The sequence below is a fragment of the Pseudochaenichthys georgianus genome, chromosome 15, assembly GCF_902827115.2.
Source record: "Pseudochaenichthys georgianus chromosome 15, fPseGeo1.2, whole genome shotgun sequence".
NCBI classification, from domain to species: Eukaryota; Metazoa; Chordata; class Actinopteri; order Perciformes; family Channichthyidae; genus Pseudochaenichthys; species Pseudochaenichthys georgianus.
The window spans coordinates 1,766,648-1,781,191 of record NC_047517.1 but is presented as its reverse complement, the minus strand read 5'-3'; the positions used below and the strand labels follow the sequence as shown (position 1 = coordinate 1,781,191).

The 14,544-nt window shown below is 43.2% G+C and overlaps 1 protein-coding gene across 2 annotated transcripts in view; it reads right to left on the bottom strand.

Annotated features, from left to right (window-relative positions):
- The window catches only part of shtn1 (shootin 1), a 129,712-nt gene that overhangs the window by 45,884 nt on the left and 69,284 nt on the right, over positions 1–14,544 (bottom strand). For both annotated transcript variants that reach the window (XM_034101001.2, XM_034101002.1), the window contains exon 4: positions 3,146–3,240. In XM_034101001.2, coding sequence (XP_033956892.1) covers positions 3,146–3,240 — 95 coding nt within the window. The remainder of the gene's footprint in view (positions 1–3,145; positions 3,241–14,544) is intronic.

Here is a 14,544-nt window from a genome sequence, read left to right as displayed (position 1 = left end):
TGCACAAATATTGATAGATGTCTTGTAATGCACTGTTGAGGAACCTGCGACCCAAGTTTTTCATTCAGTGCAGAACTACACCACAGTTGTGTAGGCCTATATGATATGACAATAAACCTTAGACAATCTTGAAATCTTGAAAGCGATGTGCAAAATAGTCATTATATACAGTCTTTAATTAACTATTAGTAGAGAATAACGAGTAATGAATATACTTTATAGGGATCCTATTAATATCTAATAATAAAAATAATGAAATTCAATAACATGCTTTAACCACCAGGTGTCCCTTTATATCAGCTGTGCACCTTTATGGTGTAAATACAGCCTATCTACCAATTGGATCAAATATAAAAGTGAGCCGAATTAGTGTTGATACTGCAAGGAGACGTATTGTGTGAAAAGAAATGTAAGATGTTGTTTAATGGCTGATATATTTATGATCCATGTCACGTTTTCAGTTCCTCATGTTTGTCTAGAGGTCTTCTCATCAGGGCTCTATAAATACAGAACTACGGCAGATATGTAATATTTAATGCAGCCGAACTGTGTATTACAATGCCGTTATGTGATGACTTTCAAAGAGAAAAGCAAGCACACTCGGAATAAAGTATTATTATTATTTTTTTTTTTTAATGTTTTCGGTCTGTTTCCGGTATTTGTTAATGACGATGTGCTGTGAGATGTGAGACTGGAATTGCACAGGGGGGAAATAACGTAGGCTATCTTTAGATGCGGATTTTGTTAAACTAATACGTTTGCGCTGTGGACCAACACTATACATTGACGGGGAAGGGGGTAGCAATAAAGATAACAACATTAAACAGTTACACAACATAACAGAAATAATATCGATAGCAGCGTCCCTAGCAACCAACTTGGTAACAATGAAAACGTCGCGATTTCCTGAAGTAATCTTCGTAATAACTAGCAAACTAAAGATCATGTACATCCACTGCACACATAATCTGAAATAACAACGAATATTTCTCACATCAAATGACATCAAAACGCATTTTAATGGCCAAACTAACTTTAAAATAGGCATTTTCCACCGAGAATAAAACGAAGTTCGGCCATGTTTTCTTTTTCTGCAGGGAGAAATTTGAAGATCACGTGACATAGACGCCAGCCATTGGAATGAATGAAAAAAAACGGGGTTTGTCAAACAGAGCACATGGTGTAGTCCAAACGATAGCTGGGGATTCTGGGTAGTGTAGTGTCTTCTGCCATCCTTTACTCAGAAAAAATATTTGTTTCTCCGAATCGAAGGGGAAAAATACAAAAGCATTGCACACAATTTAAACCAATCAATGTTGTGTAATTAACAAGGATAATCTGGTGTTTTTTAGTCGATGAGTAGAGCAGATATCACTGTAAAATCAATCGACAGTAAGAGGAGTACTTACTTCCGGGTGTACAATTATCCGTTATCCAATGGGAATGGACGCTCACATTGCCTTTAAGGGCAGCCGGCATAAACGAATGCCGTGCTTCCATGAGCGTCAAATCCCGACGCAGATGGGAATACATTGCAATCAGTTGAAAGCTATTTGCGTCCCTTTATGACGCTGAAGGAGCCTAGGAGCGTCACAACTGGACGCCACGGACACTGACCAAACGTCACTCCTGGACGCTTAGGGAGTGAGAGTGTGTTGCAAAAAACAGAACAGGATTAGCATACGAAAAAATCCAACAGGAAGAGTATACAAAAGCACTAGAAAATCTAGTCAGCCAGAACTGGAGCTTACCACTGTGAGTATACGAAGAACTGGCGAAGTCTGATGATCGAACCGGAGTTTTAAGCAGCAGCAAGTGAGTGGTGGTAATCAGTGATGATGAGAAACAGGAGCGGAGGTGAGTTGGCGGAAAACGGAAAGTAGGTCAACCACGCCCAGCCAGGAAGACAGACAAACAGATAGACAAACAAACAGAAAAAAGGAGAAGGAGATACCGCAATTCCTCACACTCCCGGTAAAGCTCTCTCCCTGGAGAGCTGGGTTTTTGCCTCGGTAAGGTTCTCTCAAACTTGGTAAATATCTCTCGAATTTCTTTGTTGAATGCTGAGTGAATTTCTTTGTGAAATGAGTGGAATGAATTGATGTTTGTTGAAAGTTAGTACCCTGCCACCTGTGAGGAAAGGTCCTCCGAATTCATGCGGGACGAGTTGAAGTATACGAATGTGGAAATGAGCAAATTAACTGATTTGTTGAATGAAACTTTGAATGTGCTTTTTATTATCACCGGTCATTTATGAGGAAATGCCTCTAAATTCTATCAGGAGATTTAAATATCACAACTGAATTGGGCAGTTGAAATTACAATTTAGTGTAATAAATGTAAAACTGTGAATTAGGGTTGCATATTAGAACATGATCACAGCATGATAGGTTTAGTATGATTATAATGTTGTAAAGAGAGAAGGTAAAAACCCTGTATAAGTGTGGACAATTTTTCTTCAAATAAACTGATCCCACCTTTTGGATTGGGACAACTTAAAAGACATCTGTGCTCTCCTCTCCTGCTTCAAAGGTAAGATTGCACCCTGCCACACTCACTCTTAGGTAGGGCCACAGCTCATTCACTGATATCAAAATCCTTTGGGATCGCTTAAACAGATTTAAGAGAGTTGTCTGAATTGAAACAGCAGTTAATTGAACCTGGTTCTTCAGGAGTTAATAGAGGTGAGATCTTGCTGACGTTGGTGGATCTGAGCCAACCAGTAAACTTACATAGACTCAATAACTTCGGTTAGGTCAATTAGTAGGTCTGAGTAATTTCAAGGAATAAATTATCAGCCCTCACCGACTCCTACAATATACATATTTTATACATATTTGTATATATAAAATTGTATATCTGTATTATTGTATTTTTATATTCGGGATTGTTGGAAATGTTATTTCGATCTCTCTGTCTGTAAACACAAACTGAAAGATTGACATTAAAGTTGACTTTGATGTCTCCAACTGATTTGATGCTTTAACATAACCGCTTTCATTAAACAGATCCTACAATTCCCCTTAATTTTAATTCCCTTGTTTTAATTTAACAAGAGTTTGTGAAACCAGGTTAGGCATTATAGAAGCAGCACAGACAGCTGTCTCTGTCTTTGAGCAGTAATTTGTCTAAATACAAATCTTACCTTAGAGGACAGGGCTTCAGCACTTTCTCTACACGTCCTCTCGATCTCCAGGTGCTCCTGAATGGCACCGACCTCTTCAATGACCATCTGAGAAACTATGAAAAAAAGAGAATTAACGACTAAGAAAAGATGTCAGCTATAAAACTTGAGATATTTAACTTAGTTTGGAGCTTGCTTGGTAAATCAATCAGTCAATACATGTTTATTTATAGAGCCCAATATCACAAATGTTACATTTGTCTCAGTGGACTTCACAGTTTGTACAGAATATCAGTATGGCAATACGACACCGTCTGTCCTTCGACCCTCTGTCCTTAGACCCTCTGTCCTTAGACCCTCTGTCCTTAGACCCTCACATCGTACAAGGAAAAACTTCCGGAGAAAACCCACAGTTTAAAGGGAACATGGGAGAAACCTCAGGGAGAGCAGCAGAGGAGGGATCCCTCTCCCAGGACGGACAGACGTGCAATAGATGCCGTGTGTAAATCGAAGAGATAATACATTTTACAGCATATAGACCGAATGTTAGGAAATGCATGTGTCTGTAATAAGAAGATGAATTCACGAGGATGTCAGCTACAATCCTGTGGTAGCCTTCAAGGAAGCAGCATGATGAGAGTCAGGACCAGTCCTGCACGGGTCTGATTTTCAAGACCCACTCCCGCGACGTGCAATAACGAACCCGCCCCGCTACCCGCACATATTGCCAATTAGTTCCGCAACCCGACCCGTCGGCACAAGATCCGCAACCCGACCCGAACCTGCATATATATGAGCAGTGAAAACGTGCAATTATTAACACACGCAGTTGCATATTTAACTCACACCAAAAGCCTTCCAGACGTTGGATTTCGCTCTTGAGGAAGTGTTATTGAAAGTGCTGTATTCTCCGCTAGAGCTTCACCTCAGCCATTTCGAATGTGGCACGCTCAGCAGCAGATTGATGCGCTGCAGAGTTTATGATTGTGCGCGGTCCCGCGGGGGAGAGGTCTGCGGATTTAAACACTAAACTAAATTATTATGATTTTAATATATATTATGCAACAAAAAGGCCACATTATTGACCCGAAAGTACATAAAAAGCAGACTCAGACGCTCGTCAGGGTCCTGAGACGTGTTGAAATTTCACCGATATCTGCTACGGTTCTTCAACAAAACGTTCACATGTAAGAGGTTTATCTCTCATTCAGATAAATGGAAAGTCTCTCCTCTCACTGATTACTGCACATCACCATGGAAACCTTTGATCTCTGGGCTCAAGCACAGGTGTTTCATAACGTTGTTAGCTCAAACAAAAACACCTGTTTCATGGAACACGATGATGTCCTAACTCCAACTGACATGCTCAGAACGCCACCAAACATCACATGATGGTTAACACTGTGGCCCTGAACAGCTCTACAAATCTGATGTTACATAATGTGGTGTTACCATGACAACGCATCCCTCGCCATGAAACACGATTGTCGCTGTAACTCCAATTGACACGGTCCGATCATCCCCCAATCTTCACTTGTATATCACCGGTCCATGCCTCAACAGCTCTACGCCAAATCTGACATCTCACCAAATGCCGTTTTCATGGAAATTCCTCGCCAAAAAACACGATGTTGTCGTAACGCCTATGAAAAGGGTCAAAAAGGCCCCATACTTCAGATAATGGTTAATGGTCCAGCCCTCAACATGTCTATGTGCCAATAGTGAGTTTTCCTCTAAAGCTATTGCCATCGCCATAAAACACTATATTGCTAAAACTCCTATGAAAATTGTCAAAAAGTGCTCAAACTTCATGTGTGTGCTAACAGTCCAGCCGTGAAGACATCTACGTGACAGTTTTGAGATTTCTTCAACTGCCGTTGCCATGGCAACACAATGCTCGCCATGAAACATGGTTCTCATAACTTCAGTGAAAATGCTCCAAACGGCCCAAAACTTCACAGCTTTGGTAACGATGCAGCCATCAACACATCTAAGCGTAGTGTGGGGTTTCATAAAATGCCATGGCGACAGATCACTCACCATCAAGTTAGTTAACAAGTTTGCAGTTAAAATATTCTGCTGCTTTTCCAAGCCTTTTTACTTTCTTTTCTCATCTTAATACACATTCATTCACTACTACTTACATTTTATATCTAACTCCTTCAGCCTACTTTTAGCTACAGAAACCATTCAACTATTACATTTTCAGCTATTTCAGGACATTGAGGCTATACATTTTGTTGTTTATACCATTTTTAAACATTTTCTTTTGAATATAAAGCTTCTTCACTCTTCTTCCTACTCTTCCAGTTTAACATTTCACTTTCAAGTGTTCAACAACGTCATTGCAATGCATTTGAACTGTAACAATTTTGATTCAAATCATTTCACTTCTCCTCATTTCTGCACTAAGTTCAGCAACACACTTACTTGGTTTCTGTATCTAAAAGCAGCTACAAAGACCATTCAACTAATAAAATATTGAGCTTTTTCTGCATTTTCAGCTAAATTCAGCCACAAATGTTCACAGTTTACAGCATTCGCACGCATTTTCAAATGCTACTCCTTCCACATACATTCAGCTGGGTGGCCAACCCGCGGCTCTCGATCCGCATGCGGCTCTTTGCCTAGTTTCATGCGGCTCTTCAGTTCATATCGAATTTTATATGTGTGAGTTTGGGGGAGAGACACTAGAGGCTTCTCAATACACAAATGTCCCCTCCTCGACTCCTCGGTCCTCCGGTAGTGACCCGGAAATGAATTTCAGCGCGCCATTTTGAAGGACGTCTCATTTCTCTAAATGCCCACCGAGGACCGAGGATCGAGCGTCGAGGAGGCTCTCTGGAGGAGCTCTAACCGAGGATACACTGATGGTTCCTCCACGGCTCCTCCGCGGATGCATTTCCGGGAACGGTGGAGGCGTGACGCACGGCCGGACTTATCTCAGCCAATGACAGCTCTGCATGCATCCCCTGGATATTATTTTAGAAACTGCTTTCATCGCGTCGCGATGTTTACAGTGAGAACAGCTGTGAGGTGCAGAAAGCAGAGCAGTGTGTAAAATGTATATCACTCAGTATAACAGACCTACTCTCTTTATTTGCTGTAGTTTAGTAGATATCTACAAACAAAGAGTCGATATTTTTCTAAGACCATTTAGTGCTTCACATAATAAAATACACAACGGCTGTAGCCTGATTATGCTTTAGGAGCTGTAGGTGTGTGTGGTCCAGTGTGTAGGTGTGTGTGGTACAGTGTGTAGGTGTGTGTGTGGTACAGTGTGTAAGTGTGTGTGTGGTACAGTGTGTAGGTGTGTGTTGTACAGTGCGCAGATGCGGCGGACAGACAGGTCTCAGTTGGTTTGGTGTCCTTACTTTTTGCAAATACAACTTTGGGCCCGTAATTTCAATTCCCCATTTCAGCGACCAGAGAGAGGGGGGGATATATCCAGTCTCTGATTGTGTTACGTTATTATGAGAGTGCTCTCATACTTTAAATTGCATATATTTATATAAATATATTTGTGTGTGTGTCCCCGCATCTGTAGCCTGGTATTGTCTCATTATACCGCACTCTCAATGAATTCAAAGTAAATATGTGGGGGAACAATGTGCAGCTGATCTAACAGAGATTATAAAATATGACAAAACACTCGACAGCTGATGCAGCTGTTGCCACCTAATAATGAACGGACGTCACTTTAATATGACCGCTCAGAGAGGAGTTCTCATTTCTTTAAATGTCTGCTGCTTCCCCTCCCCTCTCATCGGTTCCCCTCCTCGGTCCTCCGCTCGCATCTCATGTGGGCGGGACTAAGTCTCGAGGATAGGAGTCGAGGAGGGGAAATTTAAGAATTGAGAAGCCTCATGACTCCTGACTAGTGTTGAACGGTGTACCGATACTTGAAAGGTATAACGCGATACTCTGCCGTTAAAAGCGTTACGATTCCTCCGTTTCATTAGTATCGGTACTTTAAGAATGACGGGGGAAAGTACTCCGGTGAGAAAGCGCCGTTTTAATAAGAGCTGTGTGTGTTCAACGCTCTGCTTCCACTCCCTGCACTGCAGCCGTGCCTGCAGTCCCTCCCTCTCAAGCACGCTCCAAGTGCCTCCCCTCTCTCGTGCACGCGCTAGCTGCCAGAGCATGTGAGAAAACGAGAAGCATGGCTGCAAGTGGGATTGCAACTGCCGCTGCGCCTCGGCTTGTTGACAAAAAAGACGCCAGAAGCGAAATTTGGAAGTATTTTAGCTATATCTCTGACAGTGAGGGCAAGCCTACGAGGCCTGTCTGTAAGAAATTTATTAATTTGATTTAATACGAATTATTGTCATTTATTTTATATATTGTTCTCATTGTTTAAAAGTTTGTGTTATGGTTCTGGTGTGAAATAAAGCACAATAATTACATTTAAGACTGTTTCTCTCTTTTTAAGAAAAGTATCGAAAAAGAATCGGAATCGCAATTCTTGACTTGGTATCGAAACCAAAATGTTGGTATCGTGACAACACTACTCCTGACAGTTAAACCTGATATTTAGTAGGTCTGTTAAGTATTGAATGCTGATCATTCTGACGTAATTTGGCTGGTCAAAGTTGTTTGGGCTCGGATAAAATCGCTCCGTTAATTTCGTCCCTAGTTACTTTCGTCCCGTGTTACTTTCGTCCCGGCTCCCGGTGTGTGTGTATGTGTGGTGTCAGGTGTCAGTATGAGAGGATGACAGCGCATCTAATTTTGATGTGGCCCAATCACAATAATACCTGCGATGCAGTGAACCAATCACCTTTGAGGGGGGGAAAACCTATCATTGATTAAACACTATCCAGTGTTTGCCCTACCATTGTCTTGGAGGGGCGCTGCGCCCCGCCAACGGAGCCCCGCGCCCCCCCTGAAATTCAAGGTGTTTAAAATAAATAAATATATATATTATTTAATTTTTTTAAATATATATGTTGCACCAAATTGCAAATAATCTATGACTACTGTCACTTTTCACATTGAACATGTGCTCTTTTATTAAATAAACTAAACACTTTCATCTTAAGTTGTGAGTTTAGGGTTTTTGACCCTAAGAAACACTGATGCATTAATCAATAACAATAATCCACAGCTCCTCTCTCTGCTCCAGAGGATTTAAAAAATATATATCCCAATGCCACACAAACGCATCAGTGACGTGGTTGAAATCTTGTCTCCAGAAAACAAAAAACTGAAACAACCGGTATCAGTGACTGTGTGTTGTGGAAATTGATGTGAGATATTGTACCGAAGAAGGGTGTTACATTTAAAATGGCAGAAAGTCTTGTTGCAATTTCCAGATATTAAAAGAGGTCCCTTTGAGTTTTTCTGGTAATTATCAATAGTAGCAGTTAAGTGAATACTGTTCAAACAATACCTGTGTTTGTGTTTTATAGTGATTTCTCTGTTTTATCCTTTCATAAATGTGAGGACTAAAATGGCGATAGACAAAGGGCTGTTAAGAGTAAACTGGGTTTTATTGCTATGTGGGGGAGGTGAAGGTATGCAGGACAGGGTGCTTGGTGGGGGAGAGTATATTCTGTTTAAGATCTCAAGCATTTTCATGTTTCAGGGAAGTCTACATATCTTGAATAGTATATGTGTGGGTTTATACATTCCTGTGTGTTAATAGTTGAAGGAACAAAAAGTTCATTTTTCCTCTACCATATAGAGAGGTTTTTTATAGATTCCTGAAACAATGTTCCCTTTTTCTTAAAAGTAGATTAGCGCAATAGTCTTTTTGTTTGACTTTTTACCTGTTTATCAAAAGAGTGTTTTAAGCTATTTGTGAAGAAGGAAGATGCAGAATTAATGGTGATTTCTGTTTTGAGTGTAAAGATTATCCCAGTGTTTTTCTGGGTTAAACCATCGATAGGCTTTGCAAATTGGGAGGGACATTTCCCCTGATTTTAATGATGTGCATCCTGCAGGCCTTCCCAACACCTGTGGCTTTCATAGCTGCCCGCGCTGATTCCCTGTGAGATAGCGTGTTGGTATCTCCCAAATGAAACTCCACCCCTTTCTATTGGTTTTGGGACGTGCAACTTGTTGCTTCGTCCTCTCTTCACGCGCGGCCCGTACCGGGAGGTCGGAGCAGCCTGTGAACAAGGCCAGGAGTAGGCATACTCCTGACATTACTCATATGATATGGCTTTGTATGGTAATGTATTATATGGTATTGCATTATTACCGTTTATGATTAAAACAGATTTTTGTTTAACCCTCGTCCTGGTTGTTTTGAGTGTTTCTTCTTTTAAAGCAAGCTCATTAGGAACGGCGCGGAGAAAAGTAGCCCAAAACTCCTTCAGTGTCTGATGTGGCTCTTTGCAGTAACATAGACAAAATGTGGCTCTTAACCTCTGACTGGTTGGCCACCCCTGAGCTAGAGACTTCATTCCAACTTTAAAATTATCACAAGACCTTCAGCTATAAAACTTGTTCTTCAGATTTTTCATATCTTAGTTTGGAGCTTGGTAAAGAGGCTTTCTTCAGATTTTAACATGAGTGTGTATTGCGCAGCTCATTAAGGCTTAGTGTGCGTGATGTCACACCTAGAGTGGAGGAGAGCTTGAAATTTGCCTTACATTTTTTTTTAAAACTGCTAATAATAATTCCCCAACCCTACACTCCTGAAACCCTCACTTTGCATGGCACTTCATATCAAAAAGGTTGCCGACCCCTGCTGTAAAGTATATCATAATGAATATAGTTTAGAGCAGTGGTTCTCAACTGGTGGGTCGCGACCATAGACTGTATATATAAATGGACGTAGTGTCCGTGACGTCACCCATAGGATTCTGCAGAGTTGCCGAGAAGCTCTTAGTAGGCGGAGTCGGCCACTAACGGCTTGACAGCGACGTCAGAGTTCAACTCCCGCCTGCTCAAGCCTGATCCAAATAAGGGCAAAGAGGTGGAGCCGAGGTGGGACCTGCTGCCTCCGAACTGGAAGTAAAAAGAGCTAGCTCAGGCTAAGAAGCTAAGCTAACATGAAATACATGCATATCAAGTTACTGCTAACAATGTAGTTCCCCTATATAAACGTTACATTCATAATCAAATGAGACAATCTGCAAGAGAATTAGCTATATTTTGTTATTCTTAATGCTTGTCATTCACACGTTAAGAAAAGAAGTACCGATGCATAGCAGAACAATTGTGGTGATGTTCAGCTTAATAAGCATTATTCAACATAATTTATTTAGCTAATACTACAGCAGGCGAACCAAGTCTGCGTTTCGCTGCATTCCTTGATCTCCAGTTATAACGACGGACTCCACCGCCCGGACCTAACGGAGCCGCAGTGGGCTAGCTCCGGGACGCCGGCTGGAGCTAGCCCCCTGCGGCTCCGTTAGCTCCGGCGGCCACCACTGGGATAATTGGGTCCCCTATTAACTTTGCTCCCGTTTAGCATTATGGGCGTAGCCATAGACTATAAAAGTCTTACCCAAGGCTGAATCATAAACTAAAATGTATATGTATGTATAAAGGGTTACGTCCTTAGCTGGCTAATAAGTAACAAGCTAAGCTACCAAGCACACAAACACCTGCGAACGGGGTTAACATGTATAATATTATCATTTTAGACTTCTTGGAAGTTCTGTTAGTACATTCAAGCGCACAGCACGACATTTTAATTGTCTGGTATTTGTAACAATATTCCCTAAAAGGCACAATCACCACGAACACGGCTAAAGCTAAAGGGTCAAGTACAGTACTATGACTAACGTTGTAGCCTCTATGGTTGTAGCCTAGCAGAGTGGACAAGTTGCTGTTAGCTGACAGTGAGGCATGTACTTGTCCATCAAAGTGACCACGCCCTAATTTATGCAAAAACGTTAAGACCTAATATAAATAAAAGGGTCGTGTTAGAAAACAATTCACTCACAGATTCATAATCATGAAGGTGGAATCTAACTATATCGATCATAATATTTATTGCATCCATGGGTAGAAACATGTTTTTTTCTGCTGTACATTTGGGCATTTTAACATGGGGGTCTATGGAAACTGCTCCTTTCTGCAGTCAGTCCCTAGCGGCCCATGAACTGCAGTGTGTGGCACTTCCGTATTGGCGTCCCGGCTGTTCCCCAGAGTTTGTCGCTTGGTCGCGCCCCACGGACCCGTTTCGAGTGGGTCGCAGATGTGTGAGTTATTTTGGGGGAAAAAGTCAAACTTTTATTTTGAAGGCCCGGTTTTCTAACGCTGTGCATGCAGTAGGCGTTGGACTGGAAGTACCGGAGACCATAAACGGTTTTGAAAATGTCTGTCACGTAGTGATCATCTTCTCAATAAAACATATTTGCTGATGTTTCTTCGAGTCTTCTGGCCAATCAGAATCAAGATTGTTGCCGGAAGTCCCCACGTAGTAATTTTACTATTTTATTGGCTTGCTGCTATGATTGGTGGAAGGGAGCGTCCAGTGTTAGACAGAAGGAGGCCGCTCTGGTAGAGGCGTACCAGTTGGCAACAGAGAAACCATGTTTATTGAAGTTCTTACCTGGCTGGATTATGGACTTCCTCCAGACATGTGATTCCCGGCCTGCTAGCCCCAGGCATGACGCAGTAACCACTGTAAGTAATCTTGTTTAACTAGACTTCTCTATTTCAGTTATTCTACTCTGTATAACTCTTCTGTAGTTACTGTACCTAAAAACGGCGCTTTTGAGAGAATTTAAATCTCAGATCTGATCACGTGAACCTCTCACTGGTCTCAGTATCTATCTCGGCTGCATATAAATAGATACGCCCTCTCAGCTATCGCCCATCAGCTGTTGAGAGTTAACTAATTAGAGGGGCGTGGCACCACAGCTGTGGGAACTCAGCAATCAGGTGTCCATTTAGGCAGCTCTTTCTTTGAGTGTCAGCTTCAGCGTCAGACCGACAAAGACATTAGAGTCCTGCGGGAGTAAGACCGACAAAGACACTAGAGTCCTGCGGGAGTCACGAGGGAGGCAAATCCTACTCTGATTGAGCTAAGTATCGCTGGTGTCTTATTTTTCTTTTGTTTAGCTTTCTAGCCCCTCATGCTATAATCATGTGTATTTTCTCCATTCCTGTTCATGTGTCTTCTCGCAATTATCACTGGCCCCGTGTATCTCCTAATCGCTATAACCGGCCCGCTCTCGTCTATCCCACGTGCTCCTCTGAGATCCAGCACCTAGTTTCAGGCGGCCTGTGGAACTGCCAGTCAGCTGTTCCTAAGGCTGACTTCATCTCTGGCTACGCCTCCCTGCAGTCTCTGGATTTCCTTGCTCTCACTGAGACCTGGATTACTCCATTCAACACATCCACCCCAGCAGCTCTCTCCACAGCATATTCCTTCTCCCATACACCTAGACCCACTGGCAGAGGAGGGGGCACTGGTCTCCTGCTCTCTCCCAAATGGAGCTTTTCCATCTTCAAGCTACCTAACTTCACTCCTTCCACCTTTGAATTCCATGCCGTCACAGTAACCCATCCTATACAACTAACCATTGTTGTTCTCTACCGTCCACCAGGAGCCTTGGGGGACTTCTTGGATGAATTAGATCATCTCCTCTCACACATCCCTGAAACTGGCCCTCCCGCTGTACTTCTCGGAGACTTCAACCTCCAGACGGGGAAGATAGACGAACTAACATCTCTGTTAACCGCCTTTGCTTTCTCACTGTCTCCGTCCCCACCAACTCATAAAGCTGGCAATGTCCTTGATCTCATATTCTCAAGGCACTGCTCTACTTCTAACCTCTCTGTAAACCCGCTCCACATATCCGATCACTTCTTCATTTCATTCTCTTTACCCCTTTCCAAACATAACAAACTAATCTCTTCGCATCCTGCACTTGTCCACTGTAACCTCCGTTCCCTCTCCCCCTCTACCTTTGCCTCCTCGGTGCTCTCAGCCCTCCCTTCCTCCGACTCGTTCCAACTCCTGCCTCCAAACTCTGCTGCAGAAACTCTCCTCTCTACTCTCTCATCCTCTCTGGACTCTCTCTGTCCTCTCACATCTCGGCAGGCTCGTCAGTCCCCTCCTGCTCCCTGGCTAAATGACGCACCGCGTGCTAATAGAACCGTCCTTAGGGCAGCAGAGCGGAAACGGTGGAAATCCAAACCCCGTGACGACCTCCTAACCTATCAGGCTCTCCTCTCCTCTTTCTCTGCTTCGATCTCTCAGGCAAAAAGCACTTTCTTTCAAGATAAGATCCAATCTTCTTATTCTAATCCTAAAAAACTATTTTCCATCTTCTCCACCCTCTTGGACCCCCCCAAAGCCCCTTCCCCCTCCTCCCTTCTGTCAAGCGACTTTGTTAACCACTTTGAAAAAAAGGTTGACGATATTCGCTCTTCTTTTTCTGACTCACCTTTACTCACCGCTGGGTCACCAGACCCTCCTTCCACCCGCACACTGACCTTCTTCTCCCCTCTCTCTCCATGTGAGGTTCTTACCCTCATTACCTCTGCCCGCCCTACCACCTGTCCTCTGGACCCTATCCCTTCAAACCTCCTTCAGACTATCGCTCCTGATATTCTACCGTTTCTCACCCATTTCATCAACACTTCTCTAACTTCTGGTCACTTTCCACACACTCTCAAGGAGGCGAGAGTAAACCCTCTCCTGAAGAAACCCACTCTCAACCCGTCTGATGTTATAAACTACAGGCCTGTCTCTCTCCTCCCGTTCCTGTCTAAAACACTTGAACGCGTCTTTAAACAACTCTCCTGCTATCTCCATCAGAACAACCTTCTGGATCCGCACCAGTCTGGTTTCAAGGCAGGTCACTCCACAGAAACTGCCCTCATTGCTGTCACGGAGGAACTGCACACTGCTAAAGCAGCCTCCCTCTCCTCTGTCATCATCCTGTTGGACCTGTCTGCTGCATTCGACACGGTGAACCATCAGATACTCCTTCGCACTCTCCAAGAACTTGGAGTATCAGGCTCTGCACTTTCCCTCCTCACCTCATACCTCAAAGACCGTACCTACAGGGTAACTTGGAGAGGGTCCAAGTCCGACCCTTGTCAATTAACTACAGGGGTCCCTCAGGGCTCTGTTCTTGGTCCCCTCCTCTTCTCCCTGTACACAAACTCGCTCGGATCTGTCATTAGCCCGCATGGTTTTTCATACCACTGCTACGCTGACGACACCCAATTAATTCTGTCCTTTCCCCGCTCAGAGACCCAGGTCGTCGCACGCATCTCTGCTTGTTTAGCTGACATCTCTCAGTGGATGTCCGCTCATCATCTCAAGCTCAACCTTGACAAAACTGAAGTGCTTTTCCTTCCGGGAAAATATTGTCCCTCTCTTGACCTGACTATCAACATCGGCACCTCTGTTGTTTCCCCGACCCAGACTGCAAGGAATCTGGGTGTGACCCTGGATAACAACCTGTCCTTCACTGCAAACATCGCTGCTACAACCCGCTGCT